Genomic DNA, 24,889 nt, shown 5'->3' on the forward strand with positions numbered 1-24,889 from the left:
GTAATACTGTATGTATGAGTAACTTATTTGTACGTAAAGAAACAACCTTTTTTTGTAGCTGTAGGATTAAAAGGAGACATTATATCGAGTCACACAAAAAACAGTTGCTTTCACACAAAAAACAAGGTAAACAGTGGTGGAAAGTAACTAAGTGCATTTACTCAAGTACTGTACTTAGGTACAATGTTGAGGTGCTTGTTATTCCATTTTGGGCTACTTTATACTTCTACTCCACTATATTTATCCTAAGGAGTTACTTTGCAAATTCAGATTATTAAAATAAAATAATCAATAAAAAACGTATTATGTATTTTTTAATACCCAACAGTATATACAATTACACCAACCTTTACCAGCTGCAGCATAAAAAGTATGCGTACACATTAATACAGTAGTTAATATAATCCATAACTTTTACGGTAAATAATTGGCAAATACGTCGCCAGGGGGAGCAGTTCGTAGTTCGAGTTTATATTTAGGTGTATTGACCGCCGAAGGCTGCCGTACCAAAACAAAAACGTCATTTTGGAGCGAAGTTTTTCGAAAGACCTGACAGGATGGACAGGACATGTAAAAGTGTGCTGGTTAAAATTACCTAAGAAATATTTGATATTATATTTTGAAGAAGTTGTCCAAGTAGCGACACACCAAGCGTCTGTAAAAATGGAAGGACTGGAGATGTCTGCGATGATACCTGCTCTTCAGGAGCTAGCTAGGTGAGTAACGCTAACCGGCTAAAGTTGGCTATGCTACGCTGTTAACAGCATGTCAGACTCTGAAAGTCTGAGCCCTTAGTTAAGTTAATGAAAACCTTCGCTGTACCTTGTTTCCATAAATAACGTCACACCGTGTTGTTATTTGCAGTGCCAGCGCCGCTGAGTACGACCAGGCGGTGCAGAAACCTCGACAGATCCTCTGTCAGTTCATTGACAGAATACTGACGGATGTCGATGTCGGTACGTTTTTAAGGAATCTCAAGCACGTACAAGAGGTGGACACAATAATAAAAACACCTGACCGATTAGTAAAGTGTGTTTGGTTCCTTGTGAAGAGCTGTGTCTAATCAAGTAATTTTGATTGTGCTGTTATATTTCAATAATTAGAGGTTATGGCCAAATGTTACTACTGTTCCTTTCCCATCAACCCATCAGGGTGATGGGTTGCAAAATAAATCTGAAAAGTCCTGATCCCCCAGGTTGTGAATCAGTTAGTCAAAAACAAATCTATTGTCTGTGTTCTTCAGTTGCTCTAGGGCTGAACAAGAAGTCTAGTTCAGAGCCGGCCTGTGTGATGCTGCTGGACTTTGTGCAGCATATAATCAAGTCCTCATCTTTGATGTTCACCAACCCTGCCTGCCAACCTGCTGAGTATCCGGACACCACACAGAGCTCTACTGGTAAGAGCGCTTCAAAAAGCGGCAATATTACGTTTTTTGGAGATCTGTTTTTTTTATTTTGTGTTTTTCTTTTCCCCACCACCTTCATGTCTCCTCATTCCTCCCTTGATTCAGACTTTAGTAAGTGGGTGGCCGTGCGCTTGCTTCGTGTGGCAGCGGCTCCAGGCTGTGACGTCATCCACGGGCGGGTCTCTGCTGTGCTGTGCTCTTTACTTCACACTCTGAGAGCCAGGGCGCCATTCATCTTCAGCCGCCTCACTCGGGAGCTCATTGTTCTGGCCCAGGACCTCAGCAACATCCTGTACACTCATATTTCCACATTGGCAGGAAATGGACACTCTTTGGGAATTTACACGCAGAGCCGATGGCCTGTTACGCTCGAGTGCTTCAGTATCTCCCTCGTTTGTGTCACCTCGTACCTTAAGCCCTCTCCTCTTGTTCTCGCCTCGCCTGCTGCCCTGGAGTCGCTGACCACCGTGGCGATCGGTGTCGTAACTGATGCCCTGCGGGGGGTTGTCTCCCCTCGTGACATCAGTGTGGCCTGGGAGACTGCTTGCTCCTTCCTGGCCAATGGCAACAGCAGGTTGAGGAAGATGTCCATGGTGATGCTGAGTCGACTAGTGGAGCTGGGAGGGTTTCCTGAGAGGCAGGGCCACGAGTTCTTCATGGCCTACCTTCAGTTACTGGAAACACACTCATACGCATACACAGCAGACACCAAACTAGATGAGAAACATCCCTATGAAGGCGAGCTGCTGCACCTGACTCGCTGTGTGTTTCAGTCGTCTGGTGTCTCTCACTCACACTTTGAGCCCATCTACCTCTCGCAGATGTTCGAGTGTGTTTGTACTCTTGGAGGGTCAGATGTCAAGTTGGGGACTGAGGTTACCAAAACACTCTGTTTGCTGTTCAGCTTCTTGCTGTCTGTCGCCATAGTTTATGAAAGTGCTGCGTTGTTAAGAAGGCAGCGAGTCACAGAGGTCTGCAGGACGCTGACACGCACCGTTGGAACAGAAAAGCAGGCTGAAGTACGATTCTGTTCTTCATCTTTTTTTGCTGGTATAATGTTCGTAACAACTTTTCTCTCTCACCCTCTTTACAATATCTGTGGTGCTTGTGTTTTGTAGTGTGCAGAGGGTTTTCTCCAAGCCGCACTGAAGGCTGAGACTGCTATGGTGATGCAGAAGTCAGTAGATGGAGAGACTGCTGCCAAGAAATCCTGCAAATCTGCCACCAAGTCAGTCCGCAAAATGACAAAAACATCAGCAGCGTGAGTTCATAAACATTCAGAACTGTGTGCTATCATAGAAGTGGTTAACTTTAGTGGCGTAAAAGACGGCGTAGAGCATTACATGATATTATACAGCGAAATACAACACAGTACAGTACATATTTTCAATTATTCTCTCACGTGTAAGAAATCTGTTGAAAATTCTGCGCTGTAGCTGCTCAGTCATGTGGATCTCTCTTGAGTTTTCCCAGACCATTTTTTTGTTAGTGTCAGTATAGACCTTAATATTTCACCTCACATCTTGTTATTTAAAATGACTATGTGTTTCTGTGTCTTAAGTGAGATGGACATGCGTGCTGGCAGTGAGGTTTGGGCTGTGGTAAACAGTCGGCTGGAGGAGCTGCTGACCTTTTTGAACTCTGATGGACCTGAAACCGAACAGACTCTCTCTGCTCTTGAGGGTCTGGCCCTCATTCTCCACCTGGCTGCCCTCTGCTCCTCTCCCACCAGGTAATACTCAAACACCTGCTGTCATTCCATCTCTGTCTTTATCTTTTTCTTGTCATGTCTTACACACGGAAATGCTAACTTTCCAATATTTTTAATAATGTTTTGTCTATCAACTGACTACAAGAATTACTTACTTTGCTTACTGCAGTTTTGCAAAAACAATTCTTATACTGAGCTTAGTTGCATATTCTGTCCCTCTTTCTTTCTCTGTCTCGTTGACAGTCCTTCTCCTCTTCTCTGGGTGCCTGCTGAGACTCTGGGCAGGGCCCTGAAGAGCTGCCAGTCAGTGTTAGAAGTAGGTCCTGAACCTGGCTTAAACCAGAACTACTTTCAGTCTGCTGTCCAGACTACTGTTAGGGTCCTTGACTCTATCCTCTACCTGACAAGTAAGGATCTATACACTCACAAAAACACACATTAAAGATACTGTTCATATGTTTTTTTATTTTTTGCTGGGTTATTAATTTGCTATTTATTTATTTGATGTCACAACTAAAGCATAATATCCCTTATTTTTGCCATTATTGAGCGTTAAAAACAAGCTGATGTATATGGCAGAAATCAAAATCACATCCTTTTAAGCAGAGTTCGTTGATAGCCATCTCTTTTCAATACTGCGTGTGTTTGTAGTGAGCAGCCACAGTGAGGGCGGGCTCCAGCGGCGAGTGTGTGCTCTGCTGTCTCTTCCCTGGGTGTGTGAAAACAAGTTCATCCCAGCCTATAAGAGTTCAGGATTCCCCTCCTGGCTGCCTGCCTTCGCTCAGAGACTCAGCCTCTGTTACTGTGAGTATTTCTTCTGCATTACAACCAGGGTCCAAAATGAACTTTTTCTTTGTCCACCAGCCAAATGGATATTGAATGTTCAAATTTGACCAGCCACTCAGTCATTGTTTTTTGACTGATGAGTGAAGCGAATCTAGCAGTGACTTGCATATTTCACCAGCATTTGGCTAGTAGATCACAAAAAAAAAAAAAAAAAAAAAAAGGAAATTTGAGATGACTCATTTTAAGTGATTTTTACCAAGCGGTTTGCATTGTGAAAACTCAGAATTAATGTCAAACTATATGCGTCTTTTACAGCATCTGAGTTCCAGGCAGAGTGTGTGTCACTTCTGGCCCTTCTGCATGGTGGTGTGTGTGAGACGTGGCGTGTGTGTGTGTTTACCAAGACGTTGCTGAGTCCAGATGAGCTGGTGAGAGCAGCGGCAGTCAAGGCCTTCCCTCTTCTTCTTCACCACCTGGGAAACTCGCACCACAACCTCATCAGCACTACTCTGCTGTACGCACTTATATATGTATTAACATTATACGCACAATCAAACACTGTCCATGGAATGCAATGACCATGGAAATGTTCTCTCTTGCTTGGGTGTCATTGTTTCATAATTTTCTATGCTTTTATTAAGATGTTTTAAACTTTTTTTTCATTATGTTCATGGTGTACATTTGACCATTTGCAGTCCCATGCTGGAGGACAGTTCGGAGCAGGTGAAGAAGGAGCTTGCCAGGATCATCGGTGAGCTGAGCTGTATCCAGTCAGAGCTCTCCCAGCTCAGTGACACCCACACAGAGTCCACTCTTCTTCCTGAGATCCTCTGCCACCAACTCAGCCTTGCAACAAAGCATGCTGGGAATACTATTCCATCCATCAGGGCGGCTGTTGTTAAACCCTTCCTGCCACTGCTCAAAAAGCAAGCTCCAAGTAGTGTTAAACAAGGTATTTTTTTTATTTTTATATGTTTTCTTCCACAATGAGCTTTTACAACATGCAAAAAGCCTAAAAGATGCTACATGTATTTTATATATATATATATATATATATATATATATATATATATATATATATATATATATATATATATATATACATACAGTACAGGCCAAAAGTTTGGACACACCTTCTCATTCAATGCTTTTCCTTTTTATTTTCATGACTATTTACATTGTAGATTCTCACTGAAGGCATCAAAACTATGAATGAACACATATGGAATTATGTACTTAACAAAAAAGTGTGAAATAACTGAAAACATGTCTTATATTTTAGATTCTTCAAAGTAGCCACCCTTTGCTTTTTTTGATAACTCTGCAAACCCTTGGTGTTCTCTCAATGAGCTTCATAAGGTAGTACCTGAAATGGTTTTCACTTCACAGGTGTGCCTTGTCAGGGTTAATTAGTGGAATTATTTCCCTTATTAATAAAAAAAATACAAATGCTAAATATGTAAATATATATATATATATATATATATATATATATATATATATATATATATATATATATATATATATATATATATATATATATATATATATATATATATATATATATATATATATATATATATATATATATATATATATATATATATATATATATATATATATATATATATATATATATATATATATATATATATATGTATATATATATATATGTATATATACAGTACATTGCTGTGATCCTTCTGTGGATTATTTTGAAATGCAATATTATTTCATCCATTTTATTGTTGTCATTTAATTATTTTACTTATTTATTTCACGTTCTTAGCTTTCCTAGAAGCTCTGCCTCATCTCTGCCAGCATGTGAATCTGGTTGGTGGAGATAGTGACTCCCAGGCAGTTCTCTGCGCTCTGATTGGTCTTATGGAGGACTCAGATCCAGTGGTCAGAATACGCTTTAGCCAATCAGTGCGTTTCCTGCTAACGGAGACCAGCAGAAACTCCGAGCAGGGCTCTCTGAGTGAGGTGAGCAATTTCAGCAGTGAGACTCAAATGTGTAAACATCTAAAATACATCATTTTCAATACAAATATATTATTGCAAGACATAAAGAGCTTACAATATTAAAAGATTCCATTTAGGTCAATACTGCAAAAACATGCACATTAATGTCAGTTTTATATGTGCCTTAAAATCACAATTCCCTCAGTTAAGTGAAAAAGTCAAAGAGATAAAAAAAAGTTTAAAATTTTTACTTTGTTCATACAGTTTTTTAAAGCAGACCTTAACCTCATCGTTTGGGGTTTATGACTTGGTTAATACTTGCTTTGTAAAAAAAACCAATGTATCTTAGTGAGGTTGATGGTGTGTGTGTTTCTTCTTGCTATCCAAGCTCCTGGTCGCCCGTCTTAAAGAGGCGTTCAACAAGGCTAAACTCAACAGAGACGACGACCTGCGCAACACTCTCATCCTCACCACTGGAGAGATTGGCAGGTACAGGTGACCTTTGCCTATGCACCAAAGCACAGAATAGCACCACCAGCTGTGTTGTGATCACTCAGTGTGACTACTATCATCATTTGCTCATCTGTAAATATGTTGCATATAGTTTTATTTCTACAAGTTCTTCTGCAGCATGGGAAGGTTGCTGTGGCTTTTAAATGGTTTTATATATTTTTTTAAATAAATGTTTTTGTTACATTAGTTCATCTTTCTCCTCTTCTGGCAGAGCGTCTCAGGGTAGTTTGGTGTCGTTCTCTCTGCTGCGGCTGCTTCACTGTCTGCTGTCCAAGTCGTCTCCGGTGTCTGTAGCTGCTTACGCTCAGATCAGAGCCTTGGCCACTGCCAAAGGTCTTAAACTTCAGACCCTCTTCAGTCAGTACAAGAACCCTATTTGCCAGGTACACATTTTTAGTGTTGCTTTTATAAGCAGTCCATAATGCTATGAATAATAATTAGATATATTAACAATATTATAGTAGTAAAAAATGTCTGTAATGCTTTTTTTACCCCTTTTGTTAATGTTCAATTGTGCTTTTGCTAATGAAGGTTTGGACCACTAAGACTTTTAATTTGTTTTTACAATTTTAGTTTGCCGCAAATAGTATGATGATAATGGTTGCGGCATCATAAGGTCTCCACATGATTGTGTGTTTTTGTTGGTGGAAAATGATTTGAGAAATATATTCTTTCCTGATTGTCGCAATGAATTGCATTGAGATGATGAATTTGTTTTTACTTCCAAAGAATTGGAGCTGTGTGCCGCGATTCAGTGCTGTGAAGACATACATTAGTTCTTTCTTCTGTGTGTTCAGTTCCTGGTGGAGTCGCTGCATTCACGCCATGCGTCGGCCTTGCGGAGCACGCCCGATCAGGGCAGCGAATCGGCCAATCAGAGAGAACTGGCCCTGGACATCCTAGCTCAGATTGCACACGCTTTTGATTTTCCAGACCTTCACCGCTTCCTCACTGTATGTCATACATGTACTGTAACTACACAAAAGTACACAGTACAGTCTACAGTATATAGGTGGTAGTACTTTGAGACTGTTTTACATCCATGGGTGTTTCTAAGTGTATAGGTTTTTATGCATACTTGTATATACAGAGGACCCTCCAGGTGCTCCTGCCCTACCTGGCTGCCAAAGCGAGCTCTACTGGCTCCGCCCTCATCCGTACCCTGGCCAATGAGCTGAAGGCGAACAGAAGAGAGATCCTGATCAACAACTTCAAGTACATCTTCAGCCATCTGGTCTGTTCCTGCACTAAAGAAGAGCTAGAGAGGGCTTTCCACTACCTACAGGTATTTATAATAGTACCATACTTAGCTATAGTCTGTAATTGTCTACACATTCAAGATACAACAGAGCAATTTGTCTGGCATTGTGGCAGATTAACTTAATAACTTGTATGATTTAAAGCACTAGAGTTCACCAACTAGGGCAGAAATAAAGTTTTAGGTTGGCCAAAAAATCGAGTATTAATCAAATAGAATATCACTTTGGCAGTGTGAGTCTCAGCTGTGTGGCAAGGCTTTTAGTCTGACAAGGCTGATAGATAAAGCAATGATCGTTGTCCATAGTAAGTAATCAGATTGCCAGACTGATTTATATTTGTTTTCCTAATGTTCTCTCAGAGTGAGACCGAGATTGAACTGGGCTCTCTGCTAAGGCAAGACTTCCAGGGTCTTCACAACGAGCTGCTGCTGCGCCTGGGAGAACACTACCAACAGGTCAAAACACACACACACACACACACACATACACTCACTCACTCACAAACACAAGGTCCCCTACAAATTAAGTATTTTTCCGTATATATTCTTGAGTGCATACATGTCGTGTAATTAACTCACTTATGTGGTTTAAAACTAGTTATTGTTCACATGTGTGTTTTACATTTCTATGCAGGTGTTTAATGGTCTGGCGATCCTGGCATCCTTTGCGTCCAATGATGACCCGTACCAGGGTCCCCGAGACATCACCACCCCTGAACGCATGGTGCGTGTCAGAGTTTAATGTGGTGTTCATTACAGCTTTAGCTTTGAATACACAGTTTGGAATTTTTTATACATTTTGTATTTTGTGCTTATGTGACATGCTGTGTAATTATAACAGACAAGGTCAAATGTAATTTAGTCCCAAAAGCTTTTGGAACAAACTACAATGCATTCATAATACTTTATATCCTAGTAAAAACTTTTAAGAGTTTTTTTTTTTTTTTACTCCGGTAAACTGTACATGCACAATTATATAGTTTAAATTGATTAATTGATAATGAAACCAATTGTTAGTTGTAGCCATATGCAAGCAACTAAGAACAGTCATTTTTTGCACCAAATATAATAATTATTACATAATTAGTAATCCATAATCGCCTCTCTTTTTAAACATGAATCTGTATTTTTCCTCACTTGTCTCTCTTTGGTCATTGTGTTACAGGCGGACTACCTGCAGCCGAAGCTGCTGGGAATTCTTGCTTTCTTCAACATGCAGCTGCTCAGCTCCAGCGCAGGAGAGAAGGACCGGAAGAAGTTGGTGTGTGAACCGCTACTGACAACGAATATTGATATTTGAGAATGTATTGTTTCAGTAAGAGAGTTCACCGCGCTACAGTTGGAGGTCAATGTTGTTCACAGCAACATTGTGTCTGATTGCCAGACCATTTAAACACCTGCATAGAAATCAGACACAATGTTGCCGTTTGTCCATTGCGATACTACTTAGCTTGTGTAGTGTAAAAAGAAAGTGTCCGCCTGTTTTCTGCGCAGGCATTGACAAGTGTGATGGCTCTAATGCGACTGATGGGCTCCAAACACATCAGCTCTGTCCGAGTAAAGATGATGACGACGCTCCGCACGGGCCTCCGATACAGAGAGGACTTCCCTCTGCTCTGCTGCCAGTCAGTACACACACACACACTCACACTTCATATCTGTGCTATATTGCTTCTGTTATGTCAAGATTGACAGGTAACCTTTTTTTCCCTGACCACAGTTAAGGCAGGTTGCTAGAGATAGCTGAACCACTGAAAGGCAGCTATGACTGTTTAATTCCACACTTGATAGAATGTAGCACAATTCAACTCTCTTTATGTACTCATTTATGCCACAGTCCTGTGTGATTGGCTGAAACCCCTGCTGATTCTGTGTATTAATTCCTTCCTCCTGTGTGGACAGGACGTGGGAGTGTTTTGTGAGGAGTGTGGAGCCGGCACACTTGGGCCCTCTACTGAGTCATGTTATTGTTGCACTCCTCCCTCTGATCCCACTGCAGCCCAAAGAAACCGCTGCCATTATCCGCTTCCTGATACTGCACAACAGGTAACACACACAAATACATTTTCTTTTTTTAAATGACCAAACTAGGCCTGTGCAGGAAGCTACACGTGACAACTTGAGAAGTGCAAAATCAAACAAATTTTTATGTAATTCCTGCTTTACATAAAAATACCTTTTGTTAATGCATTGTTAAAACAACATTTTTTAACATCAAAAATAGTACTTAGGTGGGGGTATTTCCACACTGACTGTCAAATAAATGCCAATAGAAAGTACTCAGGTTAATAAAGAAATCTGCACTAAACTTAAAGACTTCCAATAGCAGTGATTTAATTTTGCCAATTTCCAACAGGGAAGAAGTCAACGACTACCTCCATGAGATTTACTTTCTGCCAGACCAGCCTGAGCTGAAAGACATCCACACCGTTCTGCAGAACTACAAGAAGGTCAGTATGGACAAGAGGATGATCATGCTAATGAAGTAAATAAAGGATGCAGATGGTGACACGGGTTATTGTTTGCCAGTGGTTTTAGAGATCAGAAAAATACACTAAATGGTAAAACACGCTATGTCTACATTGATCCAGCTGACAGCCAGCAGCAGCGACCTGGCCGCAGCGCTGCAGCTCTCCATGAGGGCCGTTCAACATGAAAACGTCGACGTCAGGATTCATGCGTTGACCAGCCTCAGGGACATGATGCACAGCAAGCAGGTATACACACACACACACACACACACACACACACACACAGATTGTTAGACAACTACCTCTGAAAGGACCAGAGTCCAAGCTTCTTATTTGTAAGTTATAATAGAATTTTCCCCGCTGCAGTTTACCGACATGTCTCAAACTTACCCTAACGTTCCAATCCATAGAATAAATATGTTTCTTTATGTTGTGGACTGCAGGAGTGGCTGCTGAGGCATGTTTGTGCGAGTGAGGCGGTAGAGCCGGTCATCTCCAGCCTGGTGTCAGTGCTGCTGAAGGGCTGCCAGGACTCGTCCCCGGAGGCCAGGCTCCTCTGTGGGGAGTGTCTGGGGGAGCTGGGGGCCGTGGATCCCGGACGTCTGGACCTGTCCCACACACACACCCATGGCGACCGCAACACCTTCGTGGTAAGCTAAAGACTGCATTCAGAGACATACGTATGTTGGTTTGACAGAGGATAAGTAGGGATTTCCCCCCCCAAATGGAAGTCTGTCAGAAACTAAATGTAAAAGTATATTTTTCTATGACCAGAGTGGAGTTGATGATCCCAACTTCGCCTATGAGCTGCTGACTGAACTGACCAGAACATTTCTGGCTTACGCCGATGACGTGAGAGCACAGGACTCTGCTGCTTATGCAATTCAGGTACTCCCACACTTGTGCAAGCACTAGCTTTGCACTTTAATTTGTGTGTGTCTCTTTTTCTTTTTTTTGTTGTTGGCTCATGTCATGTCAGTCATGTGTGTTTGTGTTGTTGCTGTCATGTACACTGTAGGAGCTGCTGTCCATCTTTGAGTGCCGTGACGGTCGAACCGACTCACCGGGGCGCCGTCTGTGGAGGAGATTCCCAGAGCAGATTCAAGAAATACTAGAACCACACCTCAACAGCAGGTATTCGAGTTTACACACACACACAGACACACACAGACACACACAGACACACACACACACACACACACACACACACACACACACACACACACACACACACACACACACACACACACATAGACTTTCAGCACATATGCACTCTGATCCTGTCTTGGACACTTTGGCTTTAAAAAAAGAAAGAAAGATGAAGAAAATCGTACTTGCACATAAATCTTACTGTTCGGAGTTTTTACCTTCATGGTTGAATGCACTTCATGGAAGTTGCATTGGATAAAAGCGTCAGCTAAATGACATGTTATGTAATGTAATTGTCTCACACATAGCCATATATTCAGGAGATCAAATCCCTCAAGTGAAACTTCTTTGTCCTCTTTCTTACCCTATCTCTCCTCCCTCTCTATCTTCAGGTATAAGAGCAGTCAGAAGGAGGTGAACTGGTCTAAACTGAAGAAGCCAGTGTACTTAAGCAAGAGAGGCAGCAAATTCTCTGATTGGTCGGCCACCTGGGCCGGATACCTCATCAGCAAGGTAAGCTGATTTATCGCTCACTTTTGCAGAGCCAACGGGATACACATCTAATGTATCCATCTCGTCCAGTTTGTTAGATTCTTAACACTTGTTTTCTAAATACATGTGTAACTAATAACATTCTGACATTTTGAGTATCAAAATGGAGGTGAAAATAGCAACCGTAAGAAAAGCCTTTTCTTTATGAACAGTCACAAGACAACCGAAAAAAACTGCAAAGGTTTCAAGCACATTGAACATGAACAAACATAAATATTATATATTTAAGACAATAAGATTATCAAGATAAAGACAAAAAAATAAATTTTCTTTTCAGGCAGGTATATATTTAAGACAATAAGATTATCAAGATGAAGACAAAAAAAATAATTTTCATTTCAGGCAGGTAATATAGCAATGTAGATGTCAATGTTTTGTAAAACCCCATAAAAGCATAAACTTGTCTTTCAAGCCAGAGGTTTTAGGAACTGTTTTTTTTTCATGTGTTTGAGGTGAGACATGAGCTGGCCAGCAAAGTGTTCACCTGCTGCAGTTTCATCATCAAACACGACTACAAGGTTACAATCTACCTGCTGCCTCATATTCTGCTCTACATGCTGCTGGGCTGCACACCTGCAGAGCAACAGGAGGTGAGGACACTCATTTAGTATAACTTACAGAAGACGTTAATCCAGCTTTTTGGGTTGGTTTTCTTTTGGAATAAATAAGGCACCTCCTTCCAGGTAACGGAGGAGATGCTGGCCGTGCTGACAGCAGGTGATGGACGAGGAGCGGAGTGTGGTCAGGTGACAGCCTCCAGCCTATCACAGCTCAGCACTCAGACTGTGTTTAGCATGATGTCTCACCTCACACAGTGGAGCCGCCACATCCTCTACTCCAAACCCAAACAAAACGGTAAGTGACCCCAATGCACACGTCTCTAGCTTTTCACTGCAGTGCTGAAACACGGAAGTTAGAGTAAAAGAACGTTAGATTATTGGTATTAGGGCTGCACAATATATTGGTTTTTTTATGGCCATTGCAATATCAACTAGCGCAATAAACACATCATGAAAGGCTGCGAAATATTCAATTCAGTGTTCAATTTGTTCAACAAAAGAATGTTGGTAATGATTTCCTTTCATTTGTATTAAGTTCAACAAGAAATTTGTGGTATTTTAGCATAATTCTGAAAGCAGCAGAAATGCAGAACTGAGTACACTTTAATATCTTTGGATTTCTTGCAAGTAATATCGGTATTGTGATATTCAACAACTTTATTGCGTTTTTTCCTCATTTTGTGCAGCCCTATATTGAGCCTATTTCTTTGTATATTTATATTTAGAAAATGCTTAGGTTTTATCAGCGTATATCTATGACAACAGAACAGACACTTATTTACATGAAAATGTTACTGATTAGTTCAGAACAAATTTTTTATTTCAATGAACTGAATGTAAATGCATGTATCCTTGTTGTTTTCTAAACTGCATGATTAACTCATGCTTGAAAACCGTATCATTGCAGAAAGTGGCGAGTATCAGCGTGTGGTCGCCTTCCTGAAAGGTATTCCACAGGACGTTCTGGCCAAGGCCTCTCTACGATCCAAAGCCTACACTCGTGCCCTCATGCACTTTGAAGCATACATCTTAGAAAACAAAGAGAACATCCAGGACCATCTCACCTTCCTGCAGGTCAGACAGCACGTTAACAGTCATTAAAATGTATTTTTTGCTAAAGTGAGTGCTCAATTCCTTTTCTTTTAGATTGGAATAAAAAACATCTTGGCATGGCACTGGTTGCTTAGAAGGCAGAATTACTGTTATTAGACTTTTTAGATTTTCAAATAAATGGTACGGTATGTTTTTTAAATATAATTCACAATGTGGCTAATGAAAGTAAAATCAGACTGTTGTTAAGATCATGTCATTACAACGTGATGCTGCTAAAAGTCAATAAACGGTAATGTTGAGTCCTTGTTAAGTGGAAATTGCAGCTCTCTGAACTTTTTTTAATGATTGGCTGTTGCAGAGACTGTATGCTGCGATGCATGAGCCTGATGGTGTGAGGGGGGTCAACGCCCTGAGAAGGGAGGAGCCGTCGCTACGGGAACAGATACTGGAGCACGAGAGCATCGGCCTGCTCCGAGACGCAACCGCCTGCTATGACCGGGCCATACAGCTGGAGTCGGACCAGGTACACAAACACACACACACACACACACACACACACACACACACACACACACACACACACACACACACACACACACACACACACACAAAAACAATGAAAACGTAAAAAACACAACTGCCAAAATGCCTTCTAGGTGATGCGTGTATATACTGTAGAATGTATTTAGTGTTGTAGTAATCAAACAATATAACTTGTATCCCAGAAATTGGTAGCCTGGATGCCAGCCGAACTTAGCCCCGCCCACAACATTCGAGGTCGGGAAGTTCACATTCTGACTAGAGTCTGAGTATGACCATGTCAGGCTAAAAAATTGATTGATTCTGTAATACATATAGTGTTCACGTAAAAATGTCACACCAGAAATTGATCTCTTGGTCCTCTATGTTAAATTTAATTGTAAAAAACAAATGTATATTCTAAATTTTCTTTCTAAAATCTTGCCAAAATAGATTTTCAGTTCTTAGCTCTTAGCTCACCAACGTTGCTAATAAGCAAATAAAAGGTAGTGCATGGTTCAGAGCAGTGTATCAACGAGTTCCTCTACCTTTTAACAACAAACGGTTAAAAAGTGATAAAGGCTGTTTGTTCCTGACTTCAAAAACTACTCGTATACAATATGGATCATAACTATTTGTGGAGCAGGAATCGGCAGGCAATTAGCTTAGCTTAGCATAAAGTATGGAATCGGTGAGAACCAGCAAGCCTGGCTCTCTACACACTTCAAAAATACGCCTACCAGCATGTTGAATGCTTGATATAAAAACTTTAAGTTCAGTGGCTAATGCTGCAACTTTTTGTTGACAATCAGCGACTTAATGCGGTTGCCTGGCAACCTCATAGTGATGACAAGAATTCAAAAAATGCCTTGCTGCTGGGACTGGGCAAGAAGTCGTTTATCTAGAAAAGTGTACATATAGGTTGTTTTATGTGTATTCACAAAAGACCGGCGCTGACCTACCGCTGGTGAGGACAGTGTCATAGTATCATAAAAACATCTGCATTCAACCCTAATTGAAAAGCTGACTGTATTATGTGGCGATGCACAGATATGTTGTCAATCATCAAATCTTGGACAAAACCAATGAAACGGTCAGTGTAAACATTTAAACTGTGGAACTCGCAAAGTTACAACATTCAGGAAACAGTTCCATTCTCTGTGTGTTATGACAACAGCAGGTCATCACATAACTACCGAAAAGTCATATCTGGAGTCAGTATCAAAACAAGCAGGGTGAGAGAGAACCAAGATACAACACCGATAGACACAGAACTATTTATCAGTGACAGACTGCATCTACACTAGATAGACCTTCGAAGATCTACCAGCTAAACATGGAGAACAGCAAAGGGCCCCTGGTCTTCTACAGGTTAGCCACAAAGTTGGAAGAGTGTGAGCTGGAAAAGAAGGCTCTTGCAAAGCAGGTGGAGGAGCTGAAGGCTCAGCTGCAAAGTGAAGAGAAGGTGAAGCAGCCTGCCACTAAACTGGAAGGACGGATGATCCCAAGAGAGCAAGAAATGGAGAACTTGGGAAAACCGCTGCTTCACGAGACAAGCACCAGGCTCCAGGAGAAACTCCGCACCCTGCAGGATGAAGTCAGGCAGCTGAATGATTTGTTGGGGCAGGAGCGTGCAATAAACTTCCAGGAGCATAATATGGGGCTGCATCTCAGCAGAGTACTGCAAAAGACTGCAGAACAGCTGGCTCGGCAGAAGAGCCTTAAAGAAATATTCATCAAGAAAGAGAAGGAAGCACGCAGAGACCTGGAGAGGCTGAAGAGGCTTTGTGACACAGAGACCATGGACGGCATGAGGATTGCCACTGACCTTCACAACGATATCAAAAAGAAGAAGAAGAAGGAGCTTCAAAAAGACTACGAGGTGCTCAAAGTGAATTTCTCAAAGAGCCAAGAAAAGTTCTCGGCAGAGCTCGGGGTTGAAAAAGATAGAAATGAAGCTCTTCAGCAAGAACTCGAGCGGCTGAAAGTTTCACATCACAGGTCTGAAACTGAGCTCGAGGCTGAAAGAGAAAAGAGTGGCAGCCTTCAGAAACGGTTTGAGAAAGAGATTCAGTCGCAAGCTGAAAGGGTGCCAGAGAAGCTGGAGGTCATAAAGCAGCTGAGGGCTGAGCGGGACGCTCTGCTTCGACAGACCGACGAGGAGATCCAGACCCTGAATAAACAGAACAAGACCAACCAGGAGCTGGTCACTAAGCTCCGGGCCGAGGCGGAGGTCAGCCAGGGCCTCTGGACTCTACTCGCCAAGCTCAAAGACACGCAGAAGGACGAGGAGAAGGAGGCTCCCTCCACGATTCACTGAATATTGAGCCCCGCTGGAGGAGATCAAACACTCCGACGACAAGCTTGAGAAGAAGAAAAAAGAAACATTTAAGAAAAAGCAAAAAGAAGAGTGAAAATAATTTTTTTTTAAAGTCAATAAAGCATTAAAAAAAATCTGCCTCTTGTCTTTTAATGACAAATATAAAAGCAAATACTTCCAAAGTTCTGGGTTTCGATAGAAACAGGTTCACATTATCAACAAGTTAAAATTCTTGAGGATTTCCTCAAATGAAACCCCATGTTTGATACATAGAAATAGATTGTATGTCTATGGTTTGATACTGTTTATTGTCAGCAGTCATTCAATTAATTTACATTGAATTTAGTAATTACTTCTCTTAACGGTGAAGTCTGCCATCCCCACACTAGATTTAGTACACACACACACACACCGTAAATGGTAACTTACTACTTATACAAACACAACATTTCTTGCTGCTACTACTCTCTCTCTCTCTCTCTCTCTCTCTCTCTCTCTCTCTCTCTCTCTCTCTCTCTCTCTCTCTCTCTCTTAACCACACTACGCTACTCTTATAGCATTAATCACATATTCCGAAAAATATAAATGTATATAGAAAGGAAGTGAATCGCATGATTGATCGCAGAGGTAACGACGTCACCAGCGGAAACAATGTCGTGCCTATCCATTTTGAAAGAGCAACGGCCGATGGGGAGACTCCAACTCTACCGACATACGGTGTAACTTCATCACTCACTCACTCACTCACTCAGTTACTCAGCGGACCTCGCTTTGCTCCGGTCCAGCCAAAAAATACTGCTAAGAGAAACATAGCCACTACATATGTATATATTAGGGCGTACGATTTTGGCTCCTAACGATCACAAAAACAATGTAATAGAGAAAAAAGCTATTATTTACATTACATTTTGCAAGTAAACTCTTATTTTGTCTTGTGGTCTGAATGGAGAGAAAGAAGTTCAAACGAGAAAGTATTAAGGCAAATTTCACAGTTCAAGGTGTTCTCACTGTTGATTTGTTTGACTGTTTTTTAAGTTCAATAAATGCAACATCTTTCCAAAAGTCAACGAGTAATCATGTTAAATAATTGTTATAATGATTTATTTTTTTCATTATCGAGCAGCCCTAATATAAATAAATAAATAAATAAATAAAAAAATATATATATTAAGATGAAAGAAAATTGTGTGGCATCAGCTGTTTGTTACACTGTTGTATCTTTCTGTAATTCTTTTTCTTATTTCATATTTTCATCGTCCCTTTGTGTAGATTGGTCACTATCATGGGGTGATGACGTCTATGCTCGGCCTGGGACAGCTGTCAACAGTCATCACTCAGGTCAATGGAGTCCTGGCCAACAAGTGAGCCACAAATTCACACACACATCTCATTCTCACTATAGGTGCTTTTTAATTCAAGTTTAACCCACTTTTAACTGTAGGTGGAGAAGGAATACAATACTCTTGTGTCTTGACCTCTTGGTGGTTTCTTAACTAAGAGACTATTGTATTTTATACTTAGATAACATGCATGTCAGTTATGATCCACTGAATTAAGCTATATATGCACACATAAAGGCACCAGTGGAAGTCAGAGCTGAACACCTACAGAGTGGAGGCCGCCTGGAAGCTCGGAAAATGGGACCTGCTGGAAGATTATTTGAGTTCAGGTAATAAAACACACGGATGATCCTTGAAAGCTGCGACGTATTAAACCATTGGTGACACTTAATGGCAGCAATAGACATCTAGTTAACACACTGAACGTAATGACTAAGTTGTGCACTACCATTGTGTCTCCAGACCGTCAGTCCAATACTTGGGGTGTGCGGCTTGGCCAGTTACTGCTGTCAGCTAAGAAGCAGGATGGCGAGACTTTCTATGAGAAGCTGAAGCTGGTGAGGAAGGAACAGGTCGTCCCTCTGTCTGCAGCCAGTTATGAGTGTGGAACCTACCAGAGAGGATATGAGTACATCGTCAGGTCTGTGGGTGTCCTTGTTTTCTTGGAATCAGTTATGTTTTGCTTTTTTCTTTTTTTCTGAGTTGATTCCTGGTTTTCCATAGCAATATCTTGTGAATCCCCAAACTACTTGTGTGTGTGTGTCTGGTTAGGCTTCACATGCTCAGCGAGTTGGAGCACAGTTTTACTGAGCTGCAGAAACAGAGGGAATGCTCCACCCCCAGCCTCAACCAGCTGCCTCCCCATTGGTCAGATCGACTGGAGATGACCCAGAATTCCTTCAGGGCCAAGGAGCCAATCCTGGCCCTCCGTCGTGCCCTGCTCAGCCTGGGACCACAGTAAGGATGTAGAAACGTTGTGTTAAGATTTCAATATTCACTTCCAAGCATTTTCATCTGTATGAGCATTGTTTTTTATTTGGCTAACTCTAAACAGGTCTAACTCTCCCTGAGTCAAGCCGATATAGCATTTTTTCTTTCTTTATGTTACCCAATGTGTTAACAAGTGGCTTTGCATCTTTTCAGTATTTATTTCTTAGTTATTAGTTCTTTAACCTGAATAACTTATGTGCACATATGTGTTGTGCACACATGCATTGCCATGAAATCAGGGAGAGTGCTATGATCACCTCCCTCTTGTGCATTCAGGCTACTGTGTCTGTGTCAATTACTGTATATAAGTCCAAGCCACAACAGAATTCAGGCCTTGTGTTTGCTGTGCAGACCTATGAGCACAGAGATGGTAGGGGAGTGCTGGCTGCAAAGTGCCCGGGTGGCCAGAAAGGCAGGACATCACCAGACTGCCTTCAATGCACTACTGAACGCAGAGAACACACACCTGGCCGAGCTGGTCACCGAGAAGGCCAAGTGGCTTTGGTCCAAGGTATAACCAAGCTTTAAGTTAACCCATACAGTATATATAAAATAAGAAGCGGATTTTCTTGAAAGATTGCATATAATAAATACGTGCCAAGTGTGTTATTTTGCCTGCTGTGATTAGTAGTCCTTTTTACACTGCATATTTAGGACCTGTAAACTATACTAATACAATTTATTTTATTTTTGTTAAAGATTTTTTTGGGGCATTTTTAGGCCTAGGACAGCTTAGATTTTGAAAGGGGAGAGAGAGGGAATGACATGCAGCAAAGGGCGGTAGGTCGGAGGCGAACCTGCGGCCGTTGCGTCGAGGACTAAACCTCTATATATGGGCGCCCGCTCTATCAGGTGAGCTAACCAGTAATACAACTTTTAATGCGTTTTGCTGTGTCATCAGGGCGATGTACACGAGGCGCTGATCGTCCTGCAGAAGGGCGTGGCCCAGTGTTTCCCTGACGACAAGCCACTCACGGACCCTCGCAGCCTGCAGACCAAAAGCAGGGCCATGCTGCTGGTGGGACGCTTCATGGAGGAGACGGCCAACTTCGAGTCCAATGCCATCATGAAGGCATACAAGGTAACAGCCATGATATTTGTAAAGGGAATGAACCACTGTGCAGGCATCAAAGGCTTTAATTTAACAGTCAATGAGTTTGCAAATAATATCAACACATTAACTAAGACTATTATTATTAATGTGAAGACTTCACATTCAGCTGAGTTTCAAGATGCACTGGACGTAAGGCAAATATTAGTCATTTTTCATGCAAAACAAATTCAGTTATCTTTCTGAAATTGTGATGGGCACTTTTCACAATTTTCTGACATTTTATAGCCCAAGGGATGAATTGATGTAAATCAAAAAAATAATTGTCCGATTAAGCAGTAATGAAAACATTGTTAGTTGTGGCCCTGCTTTAAAAGTGTGTTTGTTGTGTTTTTTTAGGATGTGACCAACCTTTTGCCTGAGTGGGAGGATGGAAACTTCTACCTGGCCAAGTACTACGACAAAGTGATGCCAATGGTGACTGATAACAAGCTGGAGAAACAGGGGAACCTCATCCGATACATTGTCACATTCTTTGGAAAGTAAGTTGTTGTTCTTACTGCTGATACCCCAGCCCTGCAGTCTATGATCAGAGCTCGGGAAATGCTGTTAAAACTTACTTTACTCCACCGTAGACTCATTAGTTTCATTATCCGCCATGAAAGATTTGGGTTGTTTTCCTCCCAGAGCCTTGCAGTTTGGAAACCAGTACATCTACCAGGCCATGCCTCGCATGCTGTCTCTCTGGCTGGATTTTGGAGCAAAAGTGTGTGAGTGTGATAAAGGTAGGTGGCCTGTCGTGACTGTTTGTGTAAAATAAAGATACACACATGGCAAATGAAATACTTCCCGTGTCTGGCTAACTCAGTAGCATTTCCACCACTTTATACCTATTTACTTTTCATAAACCGTGGAACCTTAAAAATGTGTTATAACATTCAAACGTTATCTCTACACGTCCCTCCACCACAGCGGGGCGATCAGACAGACAGTTGCGACAGGAGCTGGGAAAAATCAACACGGTGGTGAGTGAGCACTGTGCCAACTTGGCGCCATACCAGTTCCTGACCGCCTTCTCCCAGCTCATCTCCAGGGTGTGCCACTCCAGCGACGAGGTCTTTACCGTCCTCATGACCATCGTGGCCAAAGTCTTCCTGGCATACCCCCAACAGGCTATGTGGCTAATGACTGCTGTCTCCAAGGTGCGTGTGCGTGTGCGTGTGTGTTTGTGTGATTGACTGACCAGATGTTTTAGCACCTGCATAAACTCAGACCAATAAATAGCTTTACTAAAAAAATATGACCTCACATTCACTCCTGACTGTGCCTGTGTGTTTGTTTTCAGTCGTCCTACCCAATGCGTATGAACCGCTGTAATCAGATCCTCAAGAAAGCAATTAGTCTCAAACAGTCTCTGGAGAAATTTATCGGAGACGCCAACAGGTTGACTGACAAGCTGCTGGAGCTCTGCAACAAGCCGGTACACACGCACGCACGCACGCACGCACACAAAGTATTTTATCTTACATGAAATTAAAATTGAAGTAAGGTACACTTCAAAACTCTTGTAATTCTAGCCCTATGAACTTTATCTTAATCATAATGAAAAGAGTATAATAATTGTCAACATGGATTACTGTATATATGTGTATGTTCATTATAGAAGTAATAAACCATGTTTTTTTTGTATTGCATGGCATATACTCTAAGGTACTATTCATTTGATAAATGCATGTTCTGTAATCGGTTTCAATGGAGTGTGGAGCCACGGCATTAAATATAGTAAATCACATACTTCAAAAGCTTGCTATAAAATCTCCTAAGTGACTATAAACCAATGCATTTTATTGGTAGACAAGATTAGATTAGATCAAATAAATGTATTGATCTCCATTCAGGAACAGTGTGCAGAGTGATTGCAGTAGCCAGTAAGAGGGACGCATCACAAGGTAGCTGTAAATACATATTTCTGTGAATTTGTCTTTCAGGTGGATGGTAACAGCACCACCCTCAGCATGAGCGTTCACTTCAAGCAGCTAAAACGTCTGGTGGAGGAGCCGACCTTCAGCCAGATCCTGATCCCGCTACAGTCAGTCCTCATCCCTACGCTGCCCTCTACTGGCGGGGCAAACACACATCACGACGCCTTCCCCGGACACTGGGCATACCTGGATGGCTTTGAAGACACTGTAAGAGAGAGAGGCTGGTGATTTTTGTCACAAATATTTTAGTAGGAAGAAAACACGTTCATGAAACATGGTTGCAAAGCGTGTGTGTATGTGTATGTGTGTGTAGGTGGAGATCTTGGCCTCCTTACAGAAGCCTAAGAAGATAAGTCTGAAGGGTTCAGATGGGCGGAGCTACACCATGATGTGTAAACCTAAAGATGACCTGAGGAAGGACTGCAGACTCATGGAGTTCAACTGCCTCATCAACAAGGTGTGTGGTGATATTTGTTTATGAAGTCTAACTGTACTTTTTTTTTTTTTTTTTTTATATTGGGAGTAATAATCTGTCCCCTTTGTGTATATGAATAGAGGTGGACTACTTTACCATTAGTATTTTCTCAACAGTTCAACTCTGAACGGTGACTAAGAAATAGCCAAGACATTAGAAAGGGGACATACTAACATAGAAATAATAAGTAAGCAATCACTAAATAAATTCATAGTACTGTATGTTTGTCAGTATGTAAATATAGTACATACAGACACGTTTCCATATATACGTAATAGGAATATACACTTTTACGGAAAGATGACAATAAAAAAAAAACAGTAAAAATACAGTAAATTGATCACATCTTCTAACAATTTTAAAGAAAAGGAAAGCTTTTTTTCTGACATTCTAATTTTACATCAACAATTTAGTCAATAGTCTTGTGTTTTAAATTGAATTAGTCCATTTCTCCATAGATTGAATTGTAAATTGGTATCTTGGTGTTTAGTCTACACTATATATGTAAAGTGTGTCACCACACTATATAGAAGGGACAGAATGAGCAGTATGTATAGTATGTGTAAAAGCTTTCTGTGTGTGTAGTGCCTACGTAAAGATGCTGAGTCAAGGCGGAGGGAGCTACATATCCGTACCTACGCTGTGATTCCTCTCAATGAGGAGTGCGGCATCATCGAATGGGTCAACAACACTGCCGGACTTCGACACATTCTCACCAAGCTGTATAAAGAGAGAGGTATACTCTCTTACATAAAACTACACTAAAACAAATAAAAATAAACTGTCATAATAATCAATGTTATAGTCCTATTTGTACGTGTGTTCTAGGTATCTACTTATCAGGTAAAGAGCTCAGGAAGCTTATTCTGCCGAAGACAGCCCCCTTTGAGGAGAAGCTACGAATTCACAAGGAGGTGCTTTGTGTTCGACACCCTCCTGTGTTCCACGAGTGGTTCCTCCGGACCTTCCCTGACCCGACTTCATGGTACAATTACATTTATGAGGACCACTGTTTCACAAGCACTGTCAATTATGTATTTTTTTGTTGTGTGTCTGTGTACGTTATCACATTTGAGAGGAGCAGTTTCAGTTCTGGATTTAAAAATGTAGGAGTTTTTGGATGGTTTGGAATTTGAAAAAGATCCAGTTCAGAGTTTAAAGTTACATTTAGGATAAGGTCCCATTCAGGGATTGTGCGTGTTTACAGGTACAGCAGTCGCTCTGCGTACTGCCGCTCCACTGCTGTGATGTCCATGGTGGGCTACGTCCTGGGTCTGGGAGATCGCCACGGAGAAAACATCCTCTTTGACTCTTTCACCGGGGAATGTGTTCACGTCGACTTCAACTGCCTCTTCAACAAGGTTTGTGTTTGTCCTAAATTGTGTTAAATTATAAATCATTTGTATTTATTATTTATATTGTAAATATTTCAATAGAAATCATGAAAAGAATCAGACAGTTTTATATATCGTTTTTTATCTACTACTTTTTCTGTGGTCTCCCCCTTTTTCCTGCATTCTCTCATGCTCCTTCTTTCCCTCCCCACTAGGGGGAGACGTTTGACGTGCCTGAGGTGGTTCCCTTCCGTCTGACCCAGAACATGGTCCACGCCATGGGGCCCATGGGCACCGAGGGTCTCTTCAGACAGGCCTGTGAGGTCACCCTGAGGTTAATGAGAGACCAGAGAGAACCGCTCATGAGGTACACAAATATTAACACATGATTTTTGAATAATCCTGTTAAACCTTGTTTTGTAATCCGAGCAAACGCATGCCATGGGGGTATATTAAATAAAACAAAAGATATGCCTGGAAATAGAGTGAGGAGCATGTATTATTATTATTATACTTTGTCTTGAACTTGTAAAAAGGTTAAAAATTCAACAAATTTTGTTTTTGATTTCCCCTCGAAGTGTGCTTAAAACCTTCCTTCATGACCCGCTTGTCGAGTGGAGTAAACAGGCCAAAGGACTTTCTAAAGCTCAGGCCAACGAGACAGGAGAGATAGTTAATGAAAAGGTGTGTGTAATTCTTTGATTTTGCCTTTGGAAGTATGTTTACATGCATTTAGAGCAGCGTGCTTGTTTAATATAACATACATATAAATGTCAAATTTTTCATATTGGCATTACTGTATTGTCTTATCTTTAACTCTCCTTCTCTACCAGGCAAAAACCCACGTGTGTGACATCGACCAGCGTCTGCAGGGAGTAATAAAGAGCAGGAACAAAGTGCTGGGTCTACCTCTGTCTATAGAGGGACACGTCCACTACCTCATACAGGAAGCCACAGATGACAAACTGCTCTGTCAGATGTATTTGGGCTGGGGGCCCTACCTGTAAAACACACACCTAAATTCATCAAAGGAGAGGAAAGCATTTAAATTCAGGAGAATTTCAGATGCTTTCCTGTGATCAAATGCCTACACAAGACAACCTGTGCCCTCCAAGGTGGCTTTAAGAAAGTATGATAAGTGCAAATACAGTAAATTCTTGCACTGAAGTTTGTAATAACGGCAAAAAAAAGACATGTCCTACACCCACGACTGTTTGTTGAATGCCAGATTTTTGTTTGAGTACTTCCATCATTGTTTAGTTTCCTGTTTTCTGGAAACAAAATATATTTGTTGCATTTCTGTACATTATCTTGTAATAAATGATATGTTTTGCAGATTTGATTTTGTAAGTAAATGTGTATGTAAGTAGTGTGTCTTCTAATCTCCTAACCCTTCTACTTAGATTGTCTTTAGCAGTCAGATTGCTTTAATTGTGTGTGTGTGTGTGTGTGTGT

General features: G+C 41.2%; 2 protein-coding genes across 2 annotated transcripts; both read left to right on the forward strand.

Annotated features, from left to right (window-relative positions):
- The first annotated feature begins 579 nt into the window (after positions 1-579).
- atr (ATR checkpoint kinase) lies at positions 580-24,771 on the forward strand. The gene is made up of 47 exons (XM_028565743.1): positions 580-716; positions 865-956; positions 1,244-1,396; positions 1,511-2,424; positions 2,524-2,666; positions 2,967-3,137; positions 3,360-3,523; positions 3,768-3,920; positions 4,218-4,416; positions 4,598-4,854; positions 5,692-5,888; positions 6,256-6,356; positions 6,592-6,763; positions 7,471-7,665; positions 7,999-8,094; positions 8,273-8,362; positions 8,804-8,899; positions 9,133-9,263; positions 9,541-9,684; positions 9,995-10,088; positions 10,230-10,355; positions 10,553-10,759; positions 10,884-10,997; positions 11,128-11,243; positions 11,651-11,771; positions 12,263-12,400; positions 12,494-12,665; positions 13,278-13,444; positions 13,782-13,946; positions 17,532-17,623; positions 17,840-17,931; positions 18,065-18,242; positions 18,374-18,559; positions 18,944-19,103; positions 19,494-19,673; positions 20,043-20,185; positions 20,331-20,428; positions 20,616-20,845; positions 20,989-21,123; positions 21,632-21,832; positions 21,939-22,082; positions 22,686-22,836; positions 22,929-23,085; positions 23,308-23,461; positions 23,650-23,801; positions 24,013-24,118; positions 24,268-24,771. The coding sequence occupies exons 1-47, from the start codon at positions 664-666 to the stop codon at positions 24,439-24,441; spliced, it is 7,674 nt and encodes a 2,557-aa protein (XP_028421544.1). The 5' UTR covers positions 580-663; the 3' UTR covers positions 24,442-24,771.
- LOC114546736 (myosin-7-like) lies at positions 15,100-16,375 on the forward strand. Its single transcript, XM_028565744.1, has one exon. It carries the CDS (start codon positions 15,279-15,281, stop codon positions 16,260-16,262), a length of 984 nt encoding a protein of 327 aa, XP_028421545.1. The 5' UTR covers positions 15,100-15,278; the 3' UTR covers positions 16,263-16,375.
- Positions 24,772-24,889: the final 118 nt, after the last annotated feature.

The sequence above is a fragment of the Perca flavescens genome, chromosome 20 (genome assembly GCF_004354835.1).
Source record: "Perca flavescens isolate YP-PL-M2 chromosome 20, PFLA_1.0, whole genome shotgun sequence".
Taxonomy (NCBI): domain Eukaryota; kingdom Metazoa; phylum Chordata; class Actinopteri; order Perciformes; family Percidae; genus Perca; species Perca flavescens.